This window comes from Heterodontus francisci, chromosome 8 (genome assembly GCF_036365525.1).
Source record: "Heterodontus francisci isolate sHetFra1 chromosome 8, sHetFra1.hap1, whole genome shotgun sequence".
NCBI lineage: Eukaryota > Metazoa > Chordata > Chondrichthyes > Heterodontiformes > Heterodontidae > Heterodontus > Heterodontus francisci.
In genome coordinates, this window is record NC_090378.1 from 89,787,113 (window position 1) to 89,806,273 (window position 19,161).

Sequence of the window (19,161 nt, forward strand, 5' to 3'; positions counted from 1 at the left end):
ACTACCTGCCTGCACCTACTATTCCGCCTGGTGGTCACCCATCCTTTTTCTGCTTGTGCAGCCATTACCTGCGGTGTGACCACCTTGCTAAACGTGCTATCCACGATGTCCTCAACATCGCGGATGCTCCACAGTGAATCCACCCACAGCTCCAGCTCCGTAATGCAGGTAGCCAGTAGCTGCAGATGGATACAAATCCTGCACACATGGTCATTAGGGACACTGGAAGTGTCCCTGATTTCCCACATAGCGCAGGAGGAGCATATCATGGGTATGAGCTCTCCTGCCATGACTTACCTTTAGATTAATTAGTTATTCCCTATAAAAAATATTAATTACAGTAGGCGCCTTGTTCTACTCCAAACACTACCCACTACAATCTAAAGTTCTTAATAAATTACACTAATTAAAAAAAAACACTTTAGTAGTACTCACCTTATTACTCATACGGTAGGGTTTGAGGTTTTTTTCAAAAAAAATTTTCCACTTATATTTTTAAGCTATTTAAATGCACTAACAGCTGTTATTTACCCAACCAATCACCTTGCCGATTTCCTGTGATGTCACTGTAAGTCTTTTCTTCCCCCTCTCGAATCTCAGCGGAGAAATGGACACAGAGAGCCTGCTGCCAATCTGGATCAGCCTCCTCCCAGGACCGCCAGCCACCACTCCGGAACCGCCTCCTCCCAAATCCACCAGCCACTGCTCCGGATCAGCCTCCTCCCAGGTCCACCTGCCGCCACTCCGGTCCTCAGGTAAGGGCCTCGAGCTCTGCTTTGTATTTTCAGGTACCACTCAGGATGCGATACCTCCCAGGTTCATCTGTTGCCGCTCCAGTCCTCAGGTAAGTAAGGGCCTCGCGTCCCGCTCTCTCTTTTCAGGTCCCGCTCAGGATAGGATTCCTCCCAGGTCCACCTGCTGCCGCTCCGGTCCTCAGGTAAGTGAAATTATGTTCAGACAAAGGGGAAACAGGAAATTTGGCTCCTATATTTTGTACTTCTAACCCTCCTGGAAGAATGGAAGGAATTGGAAGGCAAATTATGTAATATCTGTGATCTTTTTTGTTTGATGGTGTAATGCCTTTTTTCTAATCTGTTTATTTGATAATTGTAGTGTCATGCAGCATCGATGAAACCAATTCCATGGTAAGTAAAATTGTTTTGGGAAGTTAATTAAAAGAGATTCCTGTAGCTACTGCAAGGGAGAAAGAGAGAGGTCTGGGTGGGGGGCGGGGGAAGAGAGAGAGGTGCCCTTGAAGGAAGAGTAAACGACTATATGGAGAGACATAACACATCCATTGGAATTGATCAGATTCATAGTGGAAAGTTGAAGTGACTTCTCCCTTGTGACATCTTCAACATAAAAGACATTCAAAGTGCTTCACAGAGGAGAAATAAATACCAAACATTAATGGGAGAGATGATTTGAAAGCATGAATGAAAAGATAAGCTTTGAAGAGGTAATTAAAGACGAAGTGAGAAGAAGCAAGGCAGAAGAAAATTCTGGAGAGAAAAGCGGAAGATTCTATCACTGATGATGAAGCAGTTAGAGTTTGTGATTCATGGGAATCCAGAGTTGGAGGACCAAAGGGCAAGTGCTGGGATGTAGAGCTGAAGAAGTTTGCATCAGTGGGATGGAGTGAAGCCATGGATAGATTGGTAAATAAGACCAAAGAATTTCAATTTGATGTATGAGGGGTTATTGAGGTTGTCAAAAATGGAAGTTGACGGGCAAACAGGACTTAGTGTACTGCAGGATGCGGCTCCCTCTGCTGAAAGCCTGGCATGTAATTGCTGCAAGTCTTGAGTGCTGGTGTTGTGTTAAAGTGCACAGACTGAACATTAGGCTTGTTCTTTATGCAATTTGTGAGGTTATTGTTTTTCCTCGGGAGAAAGCCCACAAAATTACTGTCTCATGCATCACATGTACAAAACACTATTTTCACTCACATAAAAATAATTTCTTCTCAGTTTCGATCTCTTGTCAGCAACAGCTTGCATTTATATAGCCCTGTTAATTCAGAAAAGTGTCCCAAAGTGCTCCACAGAAGGAAAATCAGCGTGCAGCTAATCAGTGACCACCAGTTCCTTATTATGCAGGTCAATACTCACTTTCCAGGCAGCATTTGCATGCTTTCATTTTCAACTGATCATCATGCCAGTAACAAAGAGTAGGGATAAATGGGTCTTTTTCCGAATGGCAGGCAGTGCCTCATGGGGTACTGCTTGGATCGGTGCTAGGACCCCAGCTATTCACAATATACATTAATGATTTAGGTGAGGGAACTAAACGTAATATCTCCAAATTTGCAAATGACACAAAACTGGGTGGGAGGGTGAGTTGTGAGGAGGATGCAGAGAGGCTTCAGGGTGATTTGGACAAGTTGAGTGAGTGGGCTAATGCATGGCAGAAGCAGTATAATGTGGATAAATGTGAGGTTATCCACTTTGGTGGCAAAAACAGGAAAGCAGATTATTATCTCAACGGCTATAAGCTGAGAGAGGGGAATATGCAGCGACACCTGGGTGTTCTCGTACACCAGTCGCTGAAGGTAAACATGCAGGTCCAATGGGTGGTAAAAAGGCAAATGATATGTTGGCCTTCATAGCGAGAGGATTCGAGTACAGGAGCAGGTATGTCTTGCTGCAATTATATAGGGCTTTGGTGAGGTTACACCTGGAATATTGTGTGCAGTTTTGGTCTCCTTATCTGAGGAAGGATGTTCTTGCTATAGAGGGAGTGCAGCAACGGTTCACCAGACTGATTCCTGGGAAGGTGGGACTGACGTATGAGGAGAGATTGAGTCGGTTAGGATTATATTCGCTGGAGTTCAGAAGAGTGAGGGACGATCTCATAGAAACCTATAAAATTCTAACAGGACTTGACAGGGTCGATGCAGAAAGGATGTTCCTGATGGTGGGGGAGTCCAGAACCAGGGGTCATAGTCTAAGGATAAGGGGTAAACCTTTCAGGACTGAGATGAGGGGAAATTTCTTCACCCAGAGAGTGGTGAACCTGTGGAATTCGCTACCACAGAAAGCAGTTGAGGCCAAAACATTGTATGTTTTCAAGAAGGAGTTAGATATAGCTCTTAGGTCTAAAGGAATCAAAGGGTATGGGGCGAAAGTGGGAACAGGCTACTGAGTTGGATGATCAGCCATGATCATAATGAATGGCGGAGCAGGCTCGAAGGGCCGAATGGCCTACTCCTGCTCCTATTTTCTTTGTTTCTATGTTTCTATGTATTTACATGAAGTAAAGGGAGATTGAAAGACAGTTCCTCCAGATACTAGGGATGTACAAATGCCAGTCAGAATTGGTAGGGTGCAAATGGCGAGAATGATGTTGCATAATGTCATTCCTTCATTCCTCAGTTCTAATACTGTAGACCCAGTAAAAACACATGAGAACTTAGTTGAAACAAAGGGGTTAGTCACACAACAAGGAACGGTGTGTTAAAGCATGGGGGGAGCGGTTGCTGGGTAGAAAGAGGCCACAGCACAGATGGCCGTGGAATTGTAGACAGTATAGAAAAGACATATTGAGGAGCCCAGATACTGCCCTTGCACGTACCAGATAAAGGTGTTACTATGGACACCAGATATGATTAGATTCATAGTAGACAATGGGAAACTGTAAAATGTTGAACAGGTTCTCACTGAGCCAAATAAGGAATTATCATTTTGTCATTATACCAGGCCACCATGAGTAAGTAAGAGGGTAGCGTCTTGGAAATAAGATTTAACCCCTGACTAAACTAGGGAAGGTATGAGAACCCTGGGGAAGAACACTTGAGAAGATACCCCTGAGCCAAGGGCTCAGAGAAGAGCAGCGGCAAGTCCGAGACTGATCACCTCGTGCCTTGACGGGTAGTATTCTGTGCAAGTAGTGAGAGCTTGTACTTTGATGATTCTTGATTCTGTACAAATAGTGAGAGCTTGTACTTTTTGATACTGTGCAAGAATTTGATGATTTAGTGTGTGAATAAAATATTGATATACCTTTTACCAATCAGATTCCGTGGATTCTCTAAGAGTAAGAGTGTATTAGGTGCAACGTAATTGGTGCCCGAACCAGGACTCGGTTGAAGTGCTATTTCAAGTCATTTTGAATAGCCCCGCCAAGTTTGAACTAATTTATGAACAAAGTCTGACGGATCAGATTGGTGAACCTTTGAGTAATTATGGCCCTAGCCAGGCCAATGTGGGAGTTGGAGCTCCAGAAATATTTGAAGGGCAAGTGGCCCTTGTGGATAAAGTTTGCAGTTAAACAGTAAACAGGCAGGGGTCCGTTGGGGTACAGCATTGGGAGGATGCACGTACCCATCAAGCCAAACGGGCACCTAAGTTAGTGAAAGCCATTGCTATAGCGTCTTGTATAAGGGAATTAGATGAAAAGGAAAGGGGGAATGAATGATTGAAGCAGGAGTTGCAGAAGTTGGAAAAAGAAAAGAATGAGTGGCGTGATAGGGCCCTGAAGGCAGAGTCAGTTCGTGCAGCACAGGTGGTGCATTTAAGTCAATTCCAGTCTCAAGCTGAAAAGGCTGAGTGCAGTAGTAATAAGGCTGAGAGGGAAGTGAACAAGGCGAAGGAAGAGCTCACAAGAGTGGAACAGAAATGCTCTGATTTACAGGTCGCAATGACAATTATGCACCGCTTACAGAAGGAGCGGGCGTACCAGTCAGCGGATCATACCAAATGTCAGCAGGAGGTAAGTAAACTACAGTCTCAACTCTCAGCGCGAAGGGGCATAATATGTGCGTTTGCAGATAGGGAGGATGATGACAATGACGACATTAATTGGACCAACTTGGCAGACCAGGCCAGTAGGTACCATAACGATGAAAACGGTTCATGAGATGATCCACCTCCCGAGCTGCCTGAACTCCCAATTGAGCTGTTGGCCCCCACCCTGGCCTTACCTAAGGCACCATTGATAACTAATGGAACAGACGGAGTCCAAGGGGGACAGACACTAATATATACTACTCCCTATACTATCACTCAATTGGCGGAAATGCAGAAGGAGGAACCTAAATAAAACGGAAAAGGGAACCCGTACGTTACCTTTGCAGCAATAACCCATTTAGGGCTCTGCACGGATTGGACAATAGAGAGGAAGTTAAATTATTGGGAAAGTGTTTAGATCCCATACTCTTCTCTGTGTTGCCACAGGCACAGCAAGGGGACGAGAGTACCCCAGATGAAATGAAGGCAGCAATATTGGCAGCATCAGAGTGTAATAAAGGGGATCCCACGGAAGGCTTGCATAAGTGCCAGCAGGGGTTGAGTGAGCATCCGATGGTGTTTGCCAATCAATTATGGAATAATTTCAATGAAGTTTATGGGCCCGGACTGGACAGAGCTAATCTTGGGAATAACACGTCTAGATGGGTGCGCACGTTGATAACTCATTCTAATGAGAGTAGTCAGAATGCATGTGAGAGTTATGATCCGGAAGACCAAACCCACACTGAACAGTGGGCTCTCCGATGTATGACCCTTGTATGGGAAAGAGGCTTGGGAAAACGGGAAAAAGATAAAGACAAGAGAAAGGGCAAAAGCAGCGCCTTTCACCCGAGGGACCCGGGAGCATTATGGAGAAATGAGGGACCCGGGAAAGGTCGAGGTAGCACGGCTAGGGTACCACCACCACCCCCTCATGAAGAACAAGTAGGGCGAGGTAGAGCGATGGCCAGGAATAATTCCCCTCTGCCCATAATCGGCAGATGTTCTAATTGCAGGAAGCAAGGACATTTCATTTGTGATCATGATTCGGTGACATATAAGGGAAGGGGAACCGAGAGTACCGTCCCTGTTCCCTACGTTGCCTTTGGAAGGGGCCAGGAGAGCGGTGGCTCAGCAGCAGGAGCACGAGGGTGGTCGATACCATTCAATGGCTCCTGTTAGTGAAATCTGGAGAAGGGCTGGACAGCAGGAAGGGTCAACCAAGTCATGTACCTGGAATTCTGATCCAGATACCGACTGGGAAGATTGATGGTCAAACCTCGGTGGAGTGGGTTTACAAAGGGGGGTGGGATCCGTTTGGGTGACCGGTGGTGAAAAGTGAGGTAGGAGGCAGCCTCGCTATGTTTTTGTGGGATACTGGTGGCTCCCGGACGGTCCTGAACCAATCTAAAGGCACGGACCCCTCTTGGCATACCCAGAATAAAGTGATGTTATGTGGCTTTACAGGCCATGTTCAAACCGGGATTGAAACTAAACCATGACTATTTAGATTTGGAAATTATTGTTTTAACCATACATGTGTTATCGTCAAGTTGGGACGAGTGATGGAGAACATTTTGGGATCAGATGTAATGAGGAAACAAGGTTTGTCGTTTGATCCAGTGAATTGTTGATTTCTGGAAGATGCCGAACGCACAGTTTCTCTGGTATGATCCAAACGGGTCAATACACAGAGAATCTGCGTGATGGCAGAATTGTGGTTAAACCCAGAGGACATGACTGCTGACGTGGCAGCGCAGCAAATTATTGAGCAACACCGTTCAGTGTTTGCAACTCAGAAGTATGATTGCGGATGGATGACAGGGGATGTCCTAATTGAGGGGCCAGATCTTCGACCCCAGAAACAGTATGGGTTCCCCAAGCAGGCGGAGATAGAGGTAAGGAAGGTCATTGACAGTCTCCTACAACAGGGGGTATTAAGACCAGTGGCATCCACCAATAACTCTCCTATTTGGCCCGTCCGTTAACCAGATGGATCGTGGCGATTGACTATTGACTATCGAGAATTAAATAAGGTCACGCCCTTGACAGCACCTACTGTTGCTACAAGCCCTGCAACGATAATGAAACAGTTCCCACAGTCTAAGTGGTTGACTGTGTTGGATATTAGTAATGGGTTCTGGTCCATACCACTGGCACAAGAGTGTCAATATAAATTTGCGTTTACGTTCCAGGGATAACAATACACCTGGATGTGTCTCCTCCAGGGATTTCATAATAGTCCGTCAATATTTCACCAGCGGTTGGCAAAGGGGTTAAGTCCTTTCTCCTGATCAGAATGTTTGATCCAATTTGTGGATGACCTACTACTCCAAACGGAAAGTAAGGAAGAGCATTTAAAGCTACTGGAGGAGCTTCTTCGACTCCTTTGGAAGGTCGGAGCGAAAGTTAACCCTAAAAAGGATAGATATTGAAAGAAAAGGTTTCCTATTTGGGAATAGTGATAACACAGGGAAAGCATGAGATAGAGCAAAAGCGAGTACAGGCAATCCTCAAACTCCCCCTATCGCAAGATTTTTGGGCCTCGTTGGGTATTGCAGGAACCATATTGATGGATTTGCCTTAAAGGCAGCCCCTTTATATGATCTCCTGAAAAAGAACTCTGAGTGGGTTTGGACAGCAGTTGCAGAATTAAAACAGGCACTGGCCACAGCTCCGGTGCTACAGGTGCCGGACCCATCTCTACCCTTTGCCCTTGAGGTTGCCCTCTGCCACAGATACTACCTTATCAGTAGTATTGCTTCAGAAAAAACATGGTCGATTTTGTCCAGTGGCGTACGCGTCTCGCTTGTTAACGTCAGTAGAACGAGCTTTTACAGTATGTGAAAAGCATTTACTGGCCGTCTTCTGGGCAGTTCAAAATTTTACTTATATTGTCGGCCTCAGCCCTGTAACTATTCTAACTGAACACACGCCTATCCAGTTATTACTGGATGGACAACTGAAGGACGGTAATGTTAGTCAGAATTGTATTGCTCAGTGGACCTTACTTTTGCAAGGCAGAGACATTTCAGTAATAAAGGCAAGGACTACTACGTGCCTGGCAGATAATGTAATTTACCAAGGCGAACCCCACAAGTGTCAGGTTTTGGCAGCAAGGGCCCTCAAGGGATCTTTTGTGTCAAAGTCATTGGGGGGTGTACATGGGAAAGAGCCAGAAATCAAACCAGCACTCAAAATTTTTGTTGACGGTTCCTCTACAGTGGAAGACGGGATTAGGCAGACAGGATGTGGATTACATGTACAGGATCATAATGGAACACATACTAAGGACATTGCCTTACAGTTACCAGCGAGTCTAAGTGCGCAGGGTGCAGAACGAGCTGCGGTCGCTTTTGTGCTGACACAACCACACATGTTTCCCTCACCAGTTGACATTTATTCTGATAGTATGTATGTGTGTAACAGTTTAACCGAGTACCTACCTCTGTGGGAAGCGAGAGGTTTTGTGTCGGCAGATGGAAAACCTTTGCTGTCTGCCCCCTTACTACGAGGATAGTAAATGCAGTAGGAAAAGGGGAAGGTCATTAAAGTAAAGGCTCATAGCAAAGAGAGTCTGGAAGGAAATAAGAGGGCCGATGAGTTGGTAAAGATGGGAGCAAAACAAGGGAAATATTGGGATCTGAGGGGAGATGACACGAACCCTGTAAGTGCAGTGATAGTCTCCCAGCTTACGATTGAAGATCTGGTACAGGCACAAAGCCGAGATCCGACGCTAAAACAGATACAGAAGGGAGGGAAATGGCCAGAAGAGTATTCTAGATGGAAGTCAAAGTTACAGACGGAGACAGGTGTGGTACTGAAGGAAGGAAAATATGTAGTGCCGATACCGGATAGAAATCAAATAATTTATCAGTGTCATGATGTGCAAGGACACCAAGGGATGGAGGCTACAGAAGGTAGAATAAAGGAATTGTGTTGGTGGCCAGGAATGGGAGGAGATGTGAAGCATTATGTGGAAAACTGTTTGATTTGTGCTCAAAATAATCCAGACCAGTATGCACAGAAAGGAGAATTATGACACAGACGTCCGGTAGAAGGGCCGTGGACAAAGCTGCAAATTAATTATGTGGGGCCATTGCCTCCATGCAGGGGAGAATTTAAATATGTATTGGTGATTATTGATACCTTCACTAAATGGGTGGAGGCTTTTCCCACAAAGACTAACACAGCATGGGTAACTGCTGATATTTTAGTGCAGCATGTTTTTTACCAGATGGGGGTTGCCTCGAAGCATAGAATCAGATCAAGGGTCTCACTTCACTGCTGAAGTAATGCAGAGTGTGATGCCTATGTTGGGGATTGATCAGAAATTCCATATAGCCTATCGCCCTCAGTCAAGTGGGATAGTAGAAAGAATGAACAGAACTTTAAAGGGAATTTTGAGAAAGACAGAACAGCAAAATAATTCCACCTGGCATAAGGTCCTACCCTACGTCCTGATGGTAATCAGAAACACGGTATCCAGCTCCACTGGATTTACCACCCATGCTCTAATGACGGGACGACAAATGCGAGGGATAGAAACATTGTTGGAGTTAGATCTTTCTGAACCTGAAATAACTGCCCTAACCCATGAGATATTTATGAATCAGTTATTGGAGCACTTGCCGGCAACTCAGAAGATAGCAGCGGTACAAATGGGGCGGAAACGGAAACAAAGTAAGATATATTTTGATGGAAAGGTAAAGACGGTAGAGCTAGATGTGGGGCAACAAGTTATGGTCCGAATCCAACAGACAGGAACATTCTTGTCCCCAAAATACGTTGGGCCATACTGTATAGTGGATAAGGCCAGCCCGCCAGTGTACAAGGTAATGATGGAGAGAGATAGGGCACGTTGGTACCATGTGAACCAACTTAAACTATTCGGAAAACAGAATAGCCATCAACACCATGTACAGTTAGACGCACTAGGAGAAGTGGAGATGGGGCAAGCGGGAAATGCTCCCGCCCATGGAGGAAATGGGCAGGGTCAGGGTCCTCAGTTCTTAGAGGATGATAAGGAGAACTTAAGTTTTGCATTCCAGAGAATGTTTCTAGAGGACCCAGGGGAAGCCACTTCCTTTGGAGTCACAGAAGTTGAGAAAGGTAGCATCAAAACAGAGAAATTAAATGTGGAACCAGCTGTCCGTTCAAAAAAGAAGCAGCTTAAACCACAGCTTCAGACAGAGTGGAGGCGAATGGAGAAACCAGAGGGTAGTGGTCCATCAGAACAAGGGGTACAGGGTTGATTAATCCACATAAGTGGTGATGAGTTTGACCCAGCTGGGGTACACTAAATCGAACTGTAAATAAGAGCAGGTGTTATCTTGATCTTACAGGTAACAGAATGAAACCTTGGCATCTATCACTCATGATGACTGCTGCGGCTGTGGCCATCAACATGTTGAAGGAGGATGACAGACCGTATAACATCAAGTGCTGTAACAGGAACTGGTTTGGGGGAGGACAACCAGATGACATCGTCTGACCAGTAGAAGTACATAGCAACTACCCGGGGCTATGGGAGGGTACAGATGGGGACAAGCGCTGGGCCTTTTTTGTAAATGTTACTATCCAACAGTGGGTATGTGTCGAATGTCCAAAGGGAACCACCTTCAGGGTCCCACCAGGGGGCCCCGAATTCCCTGTACGGCAGTGCGATGATAAAGACTGTAGAGACCGATCAATATGTGTGAAACCACACAGTGATGGGGGCTATTGGCTCTATTGTGTTGGGGAAAATAAAAAAGGACAGTTACTATTCCAGGTCGTGAGCATAAACAGGCTAGAAGCTCCAACCACCACAGTTAACCCCACATCCGAATTACTAATGAGTAGGGTTACAGCCCAGCAGCCACAAGTGACTGCAGGACCAGAAAATGGACTTGCGATAATAAAAACTAATAAAATTGTATATGATAATATACAGCATGAGTTGGTACCAGTAATATTGAATATCTCAGATATCCAGCTACCTGACTGGTGCCCTGAGAAGACCCGAGAGTTGTACAAGGTACTACTGCAACAATTGCTGAGATAAGAATTTGGGGATGAGGGAATAATAAAGGGAAAGAGACGTAAACGTAGTTTAGTGAATGACGTAGCCACAGTCTTTAATACGGGAACTTCAATTGTCAGTACTATAGATTTGGAAAATGTGGACCAGAAGGTTAGAACTCTCAGTCAGCCAGTAAGGGATATTTTGAAAAAGGAGCAAAAGGAACAGAGTGGTGTAGCTAAAGTAGGATAGGATTTGACGAACACAGTGACAGGAATGGTGAGAGTACTAGAAGGTCATGCTCATACTATTAATGATATAATAGAAAAAGTAAAGGAAGTCCACGATATTTTAAATAACAAAAATGTTTGTAGTACATACAATTCGTGGATGTTAGAACAAACTCAGGAAAATTTGAGGCAAATTGATGTGGGACAGGTGCCAGTTGTATAAATGACATCCAATTGGAGGACTTAGCTAGTCACACAAATGATAAAATTACCAGGTGCCAACTCAGAAAACTTGTTAAGGTATGGAAAGGTCAGGAATGTGTAAATACAAGATCTATGAGTGTTGGAGTAGTGTTGGGAATACCGGTAATTCCAAGAGATAAGTTGGGAATGCAATTATACGAAGTAGAAAATATAGGGGTAATAAGGGGAAAAGATTACATAAAATACTATGATATATTACCCTGTGGAAATTGGAAAAGAGATAGTTGGAACAACATTGTCTGAGTGTAGTCTGGAAAACCGGGTGGTCATATGTCCTCATCCTCTATATAAAACAGCAGAATCAAAATGTGGATTTAATGCCACTGTGAATTGCACCATGGAGACTAGGAAAGCATTGTCAGGGCTAACCCGTGTGGCCTATGTGGGAAAGGGAAGATATTGCTTAACCACTATGGTGAAGGAGTACCAGTATGGACATAACCGGACTTGTCCAGTGAGCAAAAGTACATTTTATTTCAACCCACAAATACCAACCAGAGTAGGAAAGATGGAGTTGGTAGACATACATAAATGAAAGACAGATACGATAACTGTGACAGAAAGTATTCAGGAGGATTTGATAAATTATCTCCGGGAATACAAATATACTATTCAGCCATTGCCCATACACGGGTAAAGAGAGACAGCAGCTGGAAGCCATTGGTGTAGTGTACTACAATCTGAACCAGAGTAGAAGATGCTACAAGATGAGATTGATGAGATAAACGATTCTACCTGGTGGGAGGACTTATAGAACTGGGGGTCAAGCATGCAGCTACACCCCGATTTAGAATGATCTCCCATGTCCTGATAGTGGTTTTGGGTATCATGGTGATATATTTGACATACTTAGTTTGGAAACTTAAGAAATCAATTAAGCAACGTGAGAGGATGTATGAACACAGGTTGGACAGTATTCGAACTTGCTCTATAAAAGATAAACAATTAGTTATGTAACACAAGGGTAATTGTATAACCTATTCGTATATACTTAAAATGATTAATGAATGATTAATATACTCTAAAAATGAAATTGCGACTGTTATGTTCACACAAGTGATTGATTATACAATAGTGATGCTTAAATTGTGCTTTCTTTAACATTACACTGCTTATGTGTTTGCTTTGAAAATGAAATTGTAATTGCACAAGTGTACTACCTAAGAGACATGAGTCTGTGATCCCTTGGGCATAGCCCTGCAGGATCAAAGGGAGGACTGTAAACCCAGTAAAAACACATACAGTAAAAACATATACAGTAAAAACACATATAATAAAAACACATAAGAGCTTAGTTGAAACAAAGGGGTTAGTCACACAACAATGAACAGTGTGTTAAAGCATGGAGGGGGCTGGGTAGAAAGCGGCCACAGCACACAGATGGACGAGGAATTGTAGACAGTGTAGAAAAGGCACATTGAGGAGCCCAGACACTGTCCTTGCACATACCAGATAAAGGTGTCACTATGGACACCAGATATGATTAGACTCATTGTAGACAATGGGAAACTGTAAAATCTTGAACAGGTTCTCACTGAGCCAAATAAGGAATTATCATTATGTCATTATGCTAGGCCACTATGAGTAAGTAAGAGGGGAGGGTCTTGGAAATAAGATTTAACCCCTGACTGAAACTAGGGAAGGTATGAGAACCCTGGGAAGAACACTCGAGAAGATACCCCTGAGCCAAGGGCTCAGAGAAGAGCAGCCGCAAGTCCAAGACTGATCACCTCGTGCCTTGACGGGTAGTATTCTGTGCAAGTAGTGAGAGCTTGCACTTTTTGATACTGTGCAAGTAGTGAGAGCATGTATTTAGTGTGTGAATAAAATATTGATACTTCACCAATCCGATTCTATGGCTTCTTTAAGAGTAAGTGCACATTAGGCACAACAATAAGTCCATCCGAAATTCTGTTTAAATTCTGATGAGTGGAGCAATTTCTACTCCTGCCTGCCCAGATAATAGAATTTTGTGCTAATTACAGGTTGGAAATTCAGGCTTATTGTCTATTTTAAAACCTTGTTCAGCTAAGAAGTACTTCTCTTAAATTGGTGTAGAGACCTTTTGGGCCAGCAGGTGGTAATGTTGTACTATAAATAATTTATAAAACTGTTTCATCGACAAAAGCAGCACCATTCACCAGGGACCACTGAAAATTCATCTCTTTCTGCTCATCCTAACCAGAACTACTTACAGCAATGAAATAGCAGAACAGGGAATTCAGACATTTCTCTTAACCTTTTGTCTGCTGGTAGCCAAAGATGTTATTTTGGAGCTCTCTTGCATTATGTGGTTTTGTTCAAAGTATGATCCTCTCGATCCAGCACTGCCTCTCGCAGCTTTCTTGGCAATACACTTGTTTTATTTCACATGTTCCTCATATCATCTGAAGCTGTGTGCTTATCACGATGTTTTACCAATTTTTTATTGAAAAATGTTTGGCAATTTTTTGTTCCAACAGAGCATGTCACAATTGTGAATCTTTTTTGCAAAAACACACCTGTATCACTGTGTGTGATAGCACCACTGTTCCTCTGGCAGATTTCCCTCCCTACCAAAGGAAAGGTTTGCCAAACACTTCATGATGTAAAAACAGAAAGTACTGGTAATGCACAACTGCTCTTTTGAAACTGGATGCCAAGGGATCAACACCCTAAAATGTTAACCTGTGTTTTCTCCTACATTTAGTTATTGCATTTTTACAACATTTTCTGTTATTATTTGAGAATTCCTGTGTTTTTCTAGAGTTTGTTTCTTGTTACTGTGACATTTTTCATGAAGGTAATGCTACTTTAATTCCAATGCTTACTTTGTACTGATCAGCTGTGATTTATTTCATTTATCCCTGTTAGTCTTGTTCCATGGATTTATTAAAATAATTATTTTCTTCCATTAAAATTATTTCTATTAAAATATTTCTGTCCTTTAGTACCATTATTGTACACATTCAGTGCAATTCTTTCCCACTCATGTCTAGCTTGTAAGAGAGAAAGAAAGAAAAGACTTGGATTTATATTGTGCCTTTCATGTCAGGATGTTGCAAAGTACTTTACAGACAATTAGTACTTTTGAAGTTTAGTTACTATTGTAGTGTAGAATAAAAGTGAATAGGTTCATTTGTTTTTTGTTGAAATACTAATCTGCAATTTTAACAAACACAATACGCCTAGGAATATCATATTTAGCTTGTTAAAATGGTGAGTTCGGTATCACAACTGATGTGTGTCATGGCTGACTTGGGAACACTTATGTCACAATAAGCTCAAAGTTCAAAATGTGTTTTTTCCCAATGTTGTATCTTTTTTGACCAAAGTTATACCTCAGACTTACAAAGCAACCTCTCTCTTATGGCTGATGTAGATCTAGAGCAATAGCTATCATTTTACATTCAGGTGGTTAAGCCAGATAATTGCATCAGAAATAACAGAATGTATCACTGTGATGTCTCCATTGTATTTGTGAATAAGGCTTTTAGTTTTTATATGTTATATGGTCGGTTCTGGGTGACCACAGTTGTACACTAAAGAGTTTTTAATTTTCCATTTATGCATCAAGCATCGACATCTGTCATGGTTTGTGAGAATGCAGTTTGGGGTTTCCCATGAGCTTTCCGGAAGCTCAAGCCAGGGATCTTCTGCGATGAGACTTTCATGCAGTGCTTGTTTGTAACTTCTTGTGAGCACCACTCAGCTTTCAAAGCTTCATCAGCTTTAAAGTTGCATTGTCAAAGGTTAAGCACGTGGATCCAAGTGGTGTTGAAGGACATTGTTGAGGTCCTGCAGGATGGAGAAATGTTCATTTTTCTCTGGACATCCCAGAGGGTTCTGGCATTGCAGCAAATGGATGGGCGAACAATGTATGACAGCACGAGCAGCCAGGATGCTGGAGTTGACTCGAGCAGTCCAGTGATTCACTGCACATGTTCAGTTCCATATCAACAAGTTGAGTGTGGCTGCTTCTGGTCCATACAGGTGCACAGTACTTGGCTTCAGAATATGCGAGGTCCATTGCTGATGTTCAAAGCACTGACGCTGATGCTTCCCAGCTTGTGCTTGCCAGCTTCGAGACCAGGCTGACCCTTTTCTTCATCTTGACATAGGATTGCATAGGACATATGGCACAGAAACCGGCCATTCAGCCCAACTAGCCCATGCCAGCGTTATGCTCCATGTGAGCCTCCTCTCATTTCTCCTCATCTAAATCTATCAGTGTAACCCTCTATTCCCTTCTCCCTCATATGTTTGTCTAGTTGCCGCTTAAATGCATTTATACTTCAACCACTTCTATGGTAGATAGTTCCACATTCTCACCTCTCTGTATTTAAAAAAGTTTCTTCTGAATTCCCTATTGGATTTCTTGGTGACTATCTTATAATGATGGCCTCTAGTTAGACTCATCCGCACAAGTGGAAATATTTCCCCTGTATCGATTCTATCAAAACTTTTGAATTCTAAAGACCTCTATTGGGTCACCCCTCAGTATTCTTTTTTCAAGAGAAAAGAGAATTCACTGCACCTCTCCAGTGCCTCTATATCCTTTTTAAGTGGCTACAGTTTTCAGGTGGTTGTGGAAGGTTAGCTTGAGGTCCAGCTTCACTCTGAGATATGTTGGAGTGGGTTCATGTCACAGAAGGTCACTTTCAGAGTGCGTTTCATATTCCTATCATCAACATGGAATGGAGTGACTTCTGAATTTTGGGCTTTGGCTTCCATTTTTGACAAAGTTCATCCATGGCAATATATATAGTGGAAACCTTTCAAAGAGAATATCCCAATGCCACGACAATTGTTCATTTTATTTAATCATTCCAGTTGAACAAATAAAGAAAGAGAATCAATCAAGTGCGAATATTTTGATGAACAGGAATCACAATTCACTATCATACACAGTATCATATAACTTATACAAACCAAGTTGGCACATAACTGCATACGTGACATTCACTTATTTCTATGCTAATTTTGAAAAGATAAAGTAATGAACAAATAAATGCACTCACCTTCGTTAGTTAAAGAATAACCAGTATGACTACCAAAAATGGCAAGAAGCAAAACAAAATCAGTTAATTTCATTTTAGCAGAGCAACTGAGACTTTTGAATCTGTACCCTTCTGATGTATCATCGGAACACAGACTGAGACAAACCTGTTAAAGTTTTACTTTAAATATCAATATTCAATTCCTTGTCTGTTTGGACAGTGACACTTTAGTTGAATGACCTCAAAATTAAGTCAACAAGAGATGTTTTGGTGATTGGCAAATCTCAATAAAGTAAGTTTTATATTCACAGCGTTGTGGAAGTGTTAATTTTAGTTATGTGGTTATTAAAATAATTTTCATTGATTAAATTTGGATTGTAATGGGCTGGATTTTATCCAGCCAGTAGGAGTGGGAGTGGAGGCATCGAGATCCAAAAAATTGGGGTGGTGCTCTCGCCCAGAAACCTGGCTTCATGAGGTGGGTTCTGGATTTTGTCAGCGGCAGGAAAGCTCCAAGGTGGCGTCACCGCCACAAGGTGGCGGGACTGCAACTTGAATTGGTGAACAGCTACTTCGAATGCATTTGCATTGAATTGAAGCCAATTTTATGGGGGGGACGGGGGTGGGGGGGGGGGTGCATTTCAAATTTAGTCAACGGCACACGGTGATCACATGCCTTCAGATCCCCAGCAGTTTAAAAGTTGAGGCACTGAGGTGAGGCCTCTGTGATGCCATGGGAAGGCAGCTGTGGGGAGCAGTGGATAATGGAAGAGGGAAAAGTGGAGGCCATTGCCGGCCAGTGGTGCTGGGCTCTCTGCGCAGGTGGGCTCAGTCTCTCGTGCAAGGGTCAGCTGGGCTCAGTCTTGCTTGCAAGGTTCGAGTGGGCGTGGTGCACTCTCACCTCCTTGTCGGGAGGACTCACTCTCGGGTGCTGGGCTTTCTGCAAGGGTGAGCACTGAGGGGCATTAACGCGTATTCAGAGGGGAATAGCAATGGGAAAGCCCCAAGGCAAATTTGTCTCTGCAAAGACAGTGTATGGGAAGGGTAAAAATCAGATGGCATGGATCTCATGCACCCAGTCTTTGTGGACCCCTGTGCCGCGCAGCTGCAGCTCAGAGGGTGGGAGGGCCAGGGTCTGGCTGAGCCTGCCAATGAAGCTCCAATTGGAGAGTGGCAGCAGCCGGCCACGCCAAGATGGACCTGTCTGTGCCTGGGAGTGTACCGGACCCACATCAGCTACCTACAAATGTCTGAGCAGCAGTGTCAGCGAAGACTGCAACTCTCCAGGGAGGCTGTCACTGACTTATGCGTCATGCTGCAGGATGAGCTGTGACCCATGGGCTTTGATGGACACCCAAAGCCTGTGACATTCAACTTATACATGTCTGGCTCTTTGCAGGGATCCACTAGGGACATGTGTGAAGTCTCCCAGGCAGCAGCCCATCGCTGCATCAAGGAGTTGACCAATGCCTTATTCAAGAGGGTCAGCAACTATATGCAGTACCAAACTGACCCTGACAATCAAGCAGAGAGGGTCTTTGGCTTTGAGCCTTCGTTGAATTGTCCTAGGTGCGAGGTGTCATTAAGTGCACACATGTGGCCATCAAGGAACCCACGGAGCAGCCAGTGGCCTTCATCAATTTCCATTCACTCAATGTACAACTGGTCTGTGACCACCAGAAGCACATCCTGCAGGTGTGTGCTTGTTTCCTAGGAAGCAGCCATGACACCTACATACTTTGATCGTCCCAGGTGCCACAGCTTGTCAGGCCCCCACTCGCCTTCAGGGACGAATTCTCAGGGACTAGGGCTACCCATTGAATTCCTGTCTACTCACACGTGTGAGGAATCCTTGCACTGCAGCAGAGGAAAGATAGGGCGGCACTGTGGTGCAGTGGTTAGCACTGCAGCCTCACAGCTCCAGGGACCCGGGTTCGATTCTGGGTACTGCCTGTGTGGAGTTTGCAAGTTCTCCCTGTGTCTGCGTGGGTTTTCTCCGGGTGCTCCGGTTTCCTCCCACAAGCCAAAAGACTTGCAGGTTGATAGGTAAATTGGCCATTATGAATTGTCACTAGTATAGGTAGGTGGTAGGGAAATATAGGGACAGGTGGGGATGTTTGGTAGGAATATGGGATTAGTGTAGGATTAGTATAAATGGGTGGTTGATGTTCGGCACAGACTCGGTGGGCCGAAGGGCCTGTTTCAGTGCTGTATCTCTAATCTAATCTAATCTAATCTAACACCTGCCACAGTCTACCCAAGCATCCATCAAGAAGGCCATTGGGCTGCTGAAAATGAGATTCCGGTGCCTGGATCGATCTGGTGGAGCCCTGCAGTATGCCCCAGTGAGGGTCTCGTGCATTGTGGTAGTCTGCTGCGCTCTGCACAATCAAGCACTGCAGGGTGGGGGAGGCCTTCCATGAAGAGGACATGATTGATTGCCATTCCTGATCCGATGTGGAGGAGGCTACTAGACAGGCAGCACTGGATCTTCCTTTCCTTGCACTGGAGGCCAGAGCCATCGAGAAATGCAACAGAGGCACAACACTATCTCATACATACCCACTTCCTGCCACCATGATGACCTTTAGTTTTAGTTTTAGTTTTAGAGATACAGCACTGAAACAGACCCTTCGGCCCACCGAGTCTGTGCCGACCATCAACCACCCATTTATACTAATCCTACACTAATTCCATATTCCTACCACATCCCCACCTGTCCCTATATTTCCCTACCACCTACCTATACTAGGGGCAATTGCTAATGGCCAATTTACCTATCAACCTGCAAGTCTTTTGGCTTGTGGGAGGAAACCGGAGCACCCGGAGGAAACCCACGCAGACACAGGGAGAACTTGCAAACTCCTCTCAAAGTTAAATCAATAAAGACTGTAGTCTGCCTGTCACCCCCTTCCTATCTCCAGTGCGTGGTGCCCAGCTTCACCATGCACTCTGGC

The 19,161-nt window shown here is 44.1% G+C and overlaps 1 protein-coding gene across 2 annotated transcripts in view; it reads right to left on the bottom strand.

The window, feature by feature from the left end:
• LOC137373011 (complement factor H-like) overlaps nt 1-16,373 on the bottom strand; it is a 621,771-nt gene extending 605,398 nt beyond the window's left edge. For both annotated transcript variants that reach the window (XM_068037709.1, XM_068037708.1), the window contains exon 1: nt 16,226-16,373. In XM_068037709.1, the coding sequence (XP_067893810.1) occupies nt 16,226-16,298 (73 nt within the window). In that variant the 5' untranslated portion in view covers nt 16,299-16,373. The remainder of the gene's footprint in view (nt 1-16,225) is intronic.
• Nucleotides 16,374-19,161: the final 2,788 nt, after the last annotated feature.